The sequence below is a fragment of the Akebia trifoliata genome, chromosome 11, assembly GCF_017979445.1.
Source record: "Akebia trifoliata isolate Shusen 1 chromosome 11, ASM1797944v1, whole genome shotgun sequence".
NCBI lineage: Eukaryota > Viridiplantae > Streptophyta > Magnoliopsida > Ranunculales > Lardizabalaceae > Akebia > Akebia trifoliata.
The window spans coordinates 1,940,001-1,950,747 of record NC_141385.1 but is presented as its reverse complement, the minus strand read 5'-3'; the positions used below and the strand labels follow the sequence as shown (position 1 = coordinate 1,950,747).

Sequence of the window (10,747 nt, the reverse complement as noted above, 5' to 3'; positions counted from 1 at the left end):
TCTACTTTGAGTTGTTTATGTTAGCCAGAACGTTTGAACTGAAGTAGCTAATTAATGCAACAAAGTTGTTCATATATAACCAGGTATGTTTTGCCTTTCAAATGGTTTGTATTAAGAGTTTTAGTAGTTATCAATTCTCCAAGGCAAAAAACAAAGGAAAAATTAAAGAAAATAACCAAATATATATATATATTTACTGGAACATAAAATCTTCCCTACATGTCTTAAATACGTGGGTACTTATGTGTATATATACTTAAAACAAAACCACTCCTAAACAAATAAAAACACTAATAAAACAAACCTACTCCTAAACATTAGAAAGAACTCTAATATTGATGGAAAATTAAGACTTCAGTTTGGTTATTTCCAACAGTCTCCCTTTACTCCATATTGGTCTTTGAACACCACCATCCCCATGGCCATCATCCTTTCAATTGTTCAAAATACAATAGTTGAGGCTTCATAAAGGTGTCGACAGCTTGATCTTTGGAGTGGCAAAACTCGATCACAGTTTCATTGTGTCCTTCACAAGACACAAATGTAGTGAAATTTGATATCGATAAATTCCGTGAAATGCTGAATTCATCAACAATATAATCATCAATTTATTTATCTAATTATAGCCTCATTGAATTATAACTTTATCTTATAACTATTGGCTAACAACCTTGCTTTGACACAGTCAACATCTCAAAGCCTCTCTATCCTCCACGTCACTCAGTTCATATCTCCACGTGCTTTAGCCAAGTCCAGCCCACATGTGCGGGGGCGTATTTAGTTTAGTCTCACATTGGACACAAATTGCCTTGTCTCTCTCCTTATAAGCTCTTGGGCCTCTTCACTCATTGACAATTGGTTTTGAGTTAGACCCCCAAATTTCTCAACTTGTATTTAGTTTTAGAACCGTGATAATTAATCTGACTTAGCCATGTAGCATACTCAATCGACACCCTTGACGTGATAGGCTCAGGAACCATTGATCTGCTCTCCTCGGGATATAGAACTATGGGTCCCCATAAAAAGGTGCAGTTTTGTATCCCAAGGAGAGCAGAGGAGAGTAAACCTACGGTTCTTGAGCCTGTTACGTTAGGGGTGTTGATTGAGTATGCAACGTGGCTAAGTCAGATTATCATGACTTAGTTTTATATACCCTACTCCTCTATCAAACGAACAGCTGAGATAAGAGAAAATGTACTAACGATTTATGGAGAAAATGAAGCCTTCATAAAACTATACTAATCCCTAGGACATTTGAAATCAGATGCACGTTTGAAGGGGTATTATGTACCAACCTTCATATTAAAATATTAAACCATGTAGGAATCTGCAAATTATTTGAAAAAAAAAGAAAAAAAGACTTCTAAATTTTTTTTATCTAAATCTTTTGATTTGTTGATGATTCTGCGTATCCCGAGGCAAATGATCTACAGTTCTGTGATGGGGGTGTCAAAAAATCATTATTCTAAACATATCATGCACTCTATTCAAATAAACTGATTTTTTATTTCCCAAAAATACCCTATTATACTTTTAAAGTGATGAGAAATATGAATACAATTCTTGAAAATATTACAACAATTTATTTTTTTATTGTTTGATCTTTTGCTTTATATATTTGTCTTTTGCAGCATGAAGAACAAGAGTATTAGATCTATTGTAGATGATGTGAGATGGATAAAAGTCTAACTTTGTTCTCACTTAATCAAGGCATCATGCTTTAATCATTTGTATCTTCTTTAATAAAGAAAAAGCTTTTAAGAATTGGTCACAACTCTCAAGCTCTTGCTTTGATCCATGACAAGTGGAGTAGCCCAGTTTGAAGCATTGGATAATTCAAGTCTTGTTGGAGCCCACACAGAAATCATATTGGACAATTTTTATGGCACAATGAGTTGTTCATACTCATTCACGGCGACAATCCTAGAATTACTGAAAAGTTGACTTGAGATTGAAATATTCTGACCATCGAATTAAACTATAGCTTCAAGTCAAATCTCATGTCCGGGTAGACGTATTGGACAAAAAACAAAGTATTTTGGATTGGACAGAAGAGAATTTGGAAGTTCTTTGTGAAAGTTGACGAGATGATGGTCCAATACGTTGTATACAAACTCAGGTTTGGTTGGTCTTGAGTTGAGTTGTCAAAAGTTTCAGTTGGGCTTGGGTTCTCTAATATGTATGAGAAAAAGGTGAGGGTGCTTGTTAAAAGCCACATCTTCAGTCAGAATAGGAGATCCCAAATCTCAAACAATTATGCCAACTTGTTTCGAAGGCTATTGATATTAGTTCTCTTAATAATTGTAGATTGTGTTATTATGAGCAGGTCTTTTATTATTGCAAATAGGAATCAAAATTTTGTTTTGTTTTGAAATGTTCTAGTGGAACATTTTAATTTTGGCCCAGATCAGAAAAAAACATTAAATGTTTCAGTTTTTCCCCTGATCAGAATACTGCCTCAAAACAAGAATTTGAACCTGATTGCAAGTGTTCATATCCAACATTACCATCTCAATTTGCTTTCTTTTGAGCATTATTTTCATTCTATTTAAAACCTTCACAACTTGTACACTCCTTTCAATTGGGACAATAATAAACCTTTGTTGGTGAACAAACCATCTCAATTGATTTTTTTCTTAGTGTACAGCATATTGGTACTAGAAAAATAAAATCGTTGTAACATTTCAAATATGAAAGAAAAATCACTCGATAAACTACACAACATAATAAGAAATCCATGTATCCTTCTCAACATAATAAAAATGGTTCCTAGTAGCGACCATCTCTCTCTCTCTAGATGGGGCACGGTGGGACATCAGGGGTAGTTCCAGCTTTAATTTGGTCCCATCCTATAAGCTGCCAATGGTTCTCAACCTGTCGGCTGAGGGCAACCTTCTCCCCTTTGCTAGTGCACACGGGAGATGTGAGTTGCAGTTTAGCAAGATCATTCTTTACAGCAATAACTTGAGCACTTGTTGACATAGACCCAATATTCAACATCAGGATCTCACCTTTAGCCAGCTTTGAGACTTTTCCTTGCCTCTCTGTACCCTTGGTTCTGACTCCAAGAAGCTGTCAAAGAAGGAAAAAGTTCACCTGAAAAAGTTGGAGAGCAAGAACAAAGTCATTCATCATTACTCATATTTTACAAGGCACATGCAGAATAAGCAACATAATGATCTCAGTGAAACAGATGGAACAACAATCTTTTGTTTCTTGGTTTCACTGTTTTCGAAATTTTGTCCAACCTGCCCTAATTAATCATGGGCAACATGGATAAGATGATTTATTTGAAGAAACAACTGCTATTAATACAGTTAGACGAGGAACCCTGATATATTTGCAACTACGCGTGGAGCCAAGGTGCAGAATCAAGTAGTCAGGACAAAACTCAATCTACTTGGATGTTGACCAAACCATTTATTTCAGTCTTTGTGCAGTACAAGAAAACTTTTTTTTTATCAGTAAAAGAAAACTAGATTCAAGTTCAAACCAAATGGTCTAGCAAAGAATATACAAGTTGTTTATGCCTTCAACCTATCCAGTTGTTTTTGGCCAAAAACAGTAGCACGTCAACAGATTCATGACATGCCGTCATGTCCCACACATGAGAAGATACAGATGCAGAATAGTAAAAGTAATTTTGCCGGTTCAGCTTCTTACCTCGAGCTCAACAAAAACTTTCGAGAGTGACCAACCTCCCCAAGAACTTGACCCACCAGCTGTGTTAAAGGGGGTCCATGGTGGTGCCAACCCCTATGAGACCTATCAGCACGTGTTAGAGTGGGGTTCATGTTTAATTGTGTATTGCTTTCCAGCCCCACCATTGTCTAAAACACTCCCTTGATTTGTTGATGATAAATCGCAGATTGTTTTGTTATATATTTCCAACATAGATGCCTACACATTTTTAAAAGAAAAAAAGGTAACCTACATTAATATATCTACACCATAGGCATGCATTTATTTAATCAAATGTACAGAAAAAGATTCAACTGTAAAAGTTAAATGGGTAACCTGCATCTTGTACTTCCAGCCCTGGGATGCTAGGGATTGGCAACTTTGGAATATCTGTTCCAAAGAACAAGGTATGAGTCCTTTCTGCTTTGGAGTATCTGGCCTATCCATCATGGTATGTGTCCATTAGCAAAAATACAAACCTGCCAAAAAAACAAGACAAATCATATCCATCCATATATTGCACACAAAGAAATGTTTTTGTTTTTTTGCTAGGCAAGCAAGGGTTAGGCTGGGTTAGTGCCTAAGTTAATAGAGATGAAGGTGGGTTCAATGGGTTTTGAACCCTGGTCATGGTATCAACATTCCACAAGCCTAACCAACTTCGCTAAGATGGAATCTTCGGACATAAAGAAATGTTATAACATCTTTATTTACAAATTTAGATCATTTTTACAAACCTTTTCAGAAAGAAAGAGCATAGAACCCTGGATTCTCATTGGCTGAATAAGGTAGCAAAGAACCCATTGCAACAGTCACATTACCATGACTGTAGATCCACGATATTAATGACCCCCCCCCCCCCCCCCCCCCCCCACAACACACTCAACTAGATGATTCGTCCAAAGATGCTACCATATTACCTACCAATTTATGTAAGAACATTTTCAATAAAGGTCTTAAAAGTCACCTTGTTCGGTGTATAATTCATATTTATAAGCATTACTGATACCAAAAAAAAAAAAAAAAAAAAAATAGAGTGCCTGTCACATCTAAAATCACCCTTTAAATGTCAATTACCCTAGTTTAATGGGTGTGAGAATTTATCAGAAGTAGTAACACAGCTAAATAAGGAAGAAGAACTTAAAGAAAAACAAGCTGCATGCATAAACCAGGCATTTTATTCTCATTTTTTGCCAGCTGAATATAATGAGTAAAATGTAAGGGAACACACCTTATACCCATCAAGGGCACTCTGAACCAGCTGCGAGATTTCCACAAAAACATCTTGTTGTGAAGAATCGTGTGTGAATACTTGATCAAATGTAAATTGATGCTTTTGTCCTGCTAGCAATGGAATCGTGTATGAGTATCTCATATTCTAATTATGATGAGACCAAAATAAACCACAACACAAGCAATACATGTTTTATGAAGATTTCATGAAACTTAACTACATTTGCTTATACTGGAGAATACCAGATATATCAGAATGAAGATTACCACTTTGTAACAAGTCAATACCCTGCCCAAGAGATTCTGTTGACGTAGGATAACCGATAACTGGGGTTTCTTTGCCACCACCATCGTCAGGTAATAAGGGCCGCACTCTGCAGAACTCACGGATGTTGCCCTTAAGTTACTGCAATTTAGATATAGTTTAGTGCCACAAAGAAGTTTATTAGACCACCAGCACCAACTGCAAGCATAAAAACACTACCAGTATTGTATTATGCAGCTTATCTCCCTCAATGATTTGGACCTCTGCATCTGCTAGTCGATTTTGTAAGTCTTGGATGAGTCTCTTCTGCCCTTGAAATTCTGTCATTGTCTCCATAGTGGTTAAATCGGCCACTAAAAAGAGTGAACACGCATCAACTTCAATCAGCACTATTATATAGTTAGTTATGCACCAATATCCACACAAGAAAAATTGTTATGGAGCACCTACATCCATTATATATATAGGGTCCCTTTCTGCAGCCAACGTTGAGAGACAAAATTTGTCCTATATGGGTTAGAAGTTTCTGAATGGGCTGATTTTTTTAGGATGATCTCCTCACCATAGAGATCATCCTCACAAAAAATTAGCACATTCCAAAACTTCTAAGCCATATAGGACAACAATGTTGGCTCCCTAATGTTGGACATATATATATAATCTATTGCACGTATATTCAACTAACAAATCCATTACACATATTATTCAAATAACAATGAGTTTCCTAAATGTGGGCATTACCTTTAATTTTTCGTTTGCAGCCGCCAACTGGTTCTGCAATAGCTGTAACTTCTCCCTCTGAGAAGAACATGTCTCCTGCAAAAGAAAGCAAAATCTCATGAACTCACCAATTCAAGAAAATTTTAAGGAAGAGGGAGGGGGGATTTATGTTACCAACAAACCTCGAGAGCATTTGCTTTCATTGTAAGGTTATCCACCTCAGCAAAGGATTTCCCAGCACTTTCTTTGTACTTTGCTACTTCTGCTGTTAAATTCTGCATGAGTGATTGGTTACAATCTCGATCATCTCTTATTTGTTGAATCTGAAACCTTAAGACATCCCACTTCATTTATTAATCCTTCCTTGTGCTTGGAAGCTTCATCCTGAGAAGCCTAAGAAAATAACACCATGCAGCTAAAAAGATGTCAGTTACGGAATATGAGAAGATAAGATTAAAAAAAATAGCTGACAGGCTACAACTAAAATGTGCAGTATTTAAAAAAAAAAAAATCAAAAAAATTAAGTTTAGTGGTATATTTGCTACAACTATTTAGATTGGACAGGATAGAACCCAAAAGGAAGATAAATGCTAACCAATCTCTTACTACAAGGTGAGAAAATCACCAAAAGCACCACGCTAGAGTCAATGATGAAGTATTGGAAATTAACACAGGTGCTTCACCCTTTAATTAGAATCTATGTATCATAGTGCTAAAGTGTGTTGAAATTGTCACATGTTTTAAGGTGAGCCATAGCATGAGTATTATGCAGGTATCCACATTAAAGGAGAAACTGTGATGGCCTTCAATAATAAGTTGCAGTGCAAGTAGGTTTACCCATAAGTAATCTTAACGCAATCAATCTTTAGGACCTGGTAATGGATAAGTTTCAACAAAGTCTTGCATGTGGAAAACCTGTCTTCTCTAAACGAAGGACTACTCTTATAAATCATAATGATGAAATAATCGGCAAAATTTAAGAAGAGAAACTACAGAACTTCTCCCAATGTTGAATCAAGATTATACATAAAGAATCAAGTAAAAGGGTAAAATGAAAAGGGATGAGACGGTCAACTTGAGGACTAAAGAAGCCTTTAAAGGGTCCACTATTTTGGAAGAAATACAATAAGAAAAAGGTTTTAAAAAAAATAGTTAAAAACTCGTGTCCCCTAAACCAAGTTTATAATTCTGTCTAGACCCTTTTTACCATGATATTGATATTTTGAACACAAATAATTGATACTAAAGGCTATGATTGGTGAAAAGGACCAGCATAAAATGTGTTATTTCAGGCCCTTTATGAACGATGCATGTTACGCCTACCTTGTGGTTTACTATCCCACTGTTAAAGACAATAGAAAGTTAGTAACCAAAACCCCCACTGACCTACCATTCTCTGGAACCACCATCATCAGCATACCTTCCACACTTACCCCTTAATCTTTAGGAGTAAAAAGATACAAAGGGGGAACCATTTACCCGTCTATTCCTGGAAACACTGGTCATCCTAAGCAATCTCCTTATCCTACATTCATCCAAAACCTACGCACCTATCAACTCTACCCTAATTCGGGTATCTCAAGTACTCAACCTCTGACAATGAGGCAATCACTCACCAAACAATCTATCTTGTCTTTCACCCATGTGAGTTCGACAATCCATCCATTTTTATGTTCTAGTTTCATCTCTACAATTCCAACAGTTCAATATATAATCCCTATCGGGGACTTGGAGATACAGAACTCTAATGCAGGATTCTTGATATAAAAAATGTAGAGAAGGAAAGTACGGAAAAAACAGTAAATGAATTAAAACACAGAGATATACTCGGTATGAAGATAATTAAAACACAGGAATTGCATATTTAATGTTACCCTTTGATTGGTGCTTTTTAGTTCTTGCTGAACTCTTCCAAGCCCTACTGCCAAAGAAGCTAGATTTCCCTCAACAGCAACTCTAGCTTCTTTCTCACTTTTATAGGAATCAATTGCAGTCTGATTTTCATATTCGGAGAAGAAACAGTTTAGAAGCACTAACAATCAAATAAATTGAGAAATGAAATTCAATAATTTTCAACTATAAAAAGAAAAGCTTGAGACTGTCTATCTTACCAACTTTTCGGATTCAACCTTTGCAAGTTTCTCTTCCAAACAAGCACATTTTACCTCATCTACTTTGTGTTTTGTTTGCACCTCTAATCAAGTAGAAACAAAACAAGCAGATCAATTTAACACCAATGGGTTTCTTTCAAAATCCTGCCTTGACCCTATTTCCTACAAGAAAGACGAAATTATAAATTACAAGTTCCAACAAATTTCGAAGCTTTTCCTGCTCAAGGAGATAGCTTCCTTCAAGTTCCTGAAACCATTTGATGCAGAGCCTCAATTTCTTTATATACTCTGTCATCTGCTCAGATTTTCCCTGCAAAGAAAAACATAAAAAATTAAACCAATTATAAGATACAAAACTAAATTAAACAAAATTAGGTATTTTTTTTATTAGAAAATTTTCATGTCTATTTTTAAGAGAAGATGTTGTCAAAATTTCAATAAAATTATAAAATTTATTTAAATTAAAAATAATTATTTATAATTATATATATATATATATATATATATATATATATATATATATATAATGGGGGCGGTTCAAGGGACATATATAAAAACAATGATTTTTCAAAATATAGATTAAAAGTTTTGGATTGAGCTGATTTTTAACACTAGTATGATCCGAACTCACTAATTTTGAGTCATGTTAAGATTGTCACCCTTTAAAACAGAATATTATAGTAATTAGAAAAAAAATATAACAAATATGTTGAACAATTTGAAATTATTCGACTTGAATCATGTAATTTGGTAGGGTCAAAACCGGATACAAGTTGAGTGAAAGCAAAATGGTTCAGATATGATTTTAGTTAATAGGATCTATGTCGGACTCGAATCTAAGTCCATATTAAGAATTCAAATTTAGATATGGATTACTCAAACCCAACATGAACCCAACTCATTTTAAGCCCTATTTTTAGTATCTCATTTGGCTATACTGCTTTTCGAAACTTCGCTCTAAACTAGGGGTGCAACTTAATCCGGTTCAAACCGAGAATCGAACAAAATCGTGAATTTTAGGCTAATTTGGTTTGGTTTAGATTGAGTAACGGTTTGGTTTCGGATTAAAAAAATGATGAATCGATGGGTTTGGTTCAGTTCTCGATTCAAGCTTTGTAAATAACCGAACCAACATGTTATTTTAAAATAAAATACGATTTTTTTTCAAAACCTTAAGGAATAAGGAGACGTCCCTTTCCTTTTTTCCCTCCTCTACTATATTTCTCTCTCGTCTTTTGTAGATGAGGTGTAGTTGTAGGCTGCCTCTCAACTTCGATGGTCGGTGGCCCATCCCTCTCTCTATCTAGCTATCTATCTCTCTCGATTCTTGCAATTTGCTAGGCTGAGGTGCGACTACGAGCTGCGGGATGTCTCTCAACTCTGGTGGCCGGCGGATCTTTTTCCCTCTCTCTCATTTCTTGCAAGGTTCGAGTTGCGACTGTCTTTCTGTCTATCTTTATATTTCTCTCATATATAATTAATTGGAAAAAACAATCCCAAAAATATTTTCCATAGCATTAAAACAATCCCAAGAAATTCTGTTTTGTAGCATTAAACCTATTCCCACAAAATCAGTTTCTAACCTTAAAAAATGGTGTTGTTGCACCACAAAAAGTAGTTCCAAATCTTGAGTTTTAGGCACCGAAACAATCCCTCCAAATTGATTTTTACACAACTAAAACGATCCCACGAACTCAGTTATTAGCCCCTTTAGAATAGTCTCAAAAAAATTAGTATTTGAATCCACAAACCAGTTGACAGAAAACCAACATTTTGCACCCCAAAAAATCTGAGTTTTGCGCCATTTTAACATCCCCAAAAATCTTTTTTTAGATGTATATCATCAATCCAAACACCACTTTTTTTTTTTAGCACCAACACTAACCCCATATATTTGTTTTATCGTGATATAAAATCTCATTTTTTGGTACAACAAACAGTCTAAAGAAAAACCTGATTGGTTACCATCAAAGAAGCACCCAAAAATCAGATTTCTTTTGCCTCATTTAAATAGTCGCTAAAAAAAATCTAGATTTAGTGTTAAAACAGTCCCTAAAAACATTTCTTTAAGAAGTTTTTGGCAACCCATGAAACCGAACCGAACCAAATCGAATTAAGGTCGGTTTGGTTCTAGACCAATTCGGTTCGGTTATGGTTCTTATATAATCGAACCGACCTTGGTCCGTTCAATTATGATTTTGCTCTAAACCGAACCAACCCGAATCAAGTTATACTCCTATTCTAAACAAAGTGAAATGGAGGAATAAAATTTATTTTGCTGACTCCAAATTTTTTAGATAAGACTTTTTGTTATTGGTAGGATTATAATTTCATTTTTATGATTATGTTCCATGGTTGTGATATGAATTACTAATTGCAAAAATCATTATTTTAGCACTAGAAACATATTCCTAAATCCCAACAAATATATATATATATATATTTGTCTATTTTTTATTCTAAATATCGGAGAATCCCATCTATAATCTGCATCAAATGTATTGTTGGATTCTAAAATCAGATCATGCAACAACAACAAAAAAAAAAATTGGAGTCTAGAATCCAAACCAAATGGCTCCTTATTGTTTAAATTCACACTGAAAACTATTGGAATTTGTCAGTTTTATGGTTTGATTCCTTTAAAATATAATGTCAATATAAAATAAAATCTGGGGACCATTTGTGGCATTGTATGCGATAATGATTTCAAGTCTTACTAGTTCTGATATAAAAATAC

At 34.9% G+C, this 10,747-nt stretch overlaps 1 protein-coding gene across 3 annotated transcripts; it reads right to left on the bottom strand.

Moving 5' to 3' along the window:
* Window positions 1-2,599: 2,599 nt before the first annotated feature.
* On the bottom strand, window positions 2,600-8,419 carry LOC147390251 (kinesin-like protein KIN-14D). 3 transcript variants are annotated; one of them, XM_086458431.1, is made up of 10 exons: window positions 8,011-8,419; window positions 7,774-7,893; window positions 6,082-6,292; window positions 5,921-5,995; window positions 5,399-5,533; window positions 5,182-5,311; window positions 4,913-5,022; window positions 4,018-4,160; window positions 3,664-3,900; window positions 2,600-3,096 (listed from the first exon to the last, which is right to left on the bottom strand). In XM_086458431.1, the coding sequence occupies exons 3-8, from the start codon at window positions 6,247-6,249 to the stop codon at window positions 4,128-4,130; spliced, it is 651 nt and encodes a 216-aa protein (XP_086314557.1). In that variant the 5' UTR covers window positions 6,250-6,292; window positions 7,774-7,893; window positions 8,011-8,419; the 3' UTR covers window positions 2,600-3,096; window positions 3,664-3,900; window positions 4,018-4,127. The 3 variants fall into 3 exon arrangements, with proteins under 3 accessions (XP_086314557.1, XP_086314558.1, XP_086314559.1); XM_086458432.1 differs by lacking the exons at window positions 7,774-7,893; window positions 8,011-8,419 and having other exon boundaries at window positions 5,399-5,532; window positions 6,074-6,224; XM_086458433.1 differs by lacking the exons at window positions 7,774-7,893; window positions 8,011-8,419 and having other exon boundaries at window positions 5,399-5,499; window positions 6,074-6,224.
* Between the last annotated feature and the right edge of the window lie 2,328 nt (window positions 8,420-10,747).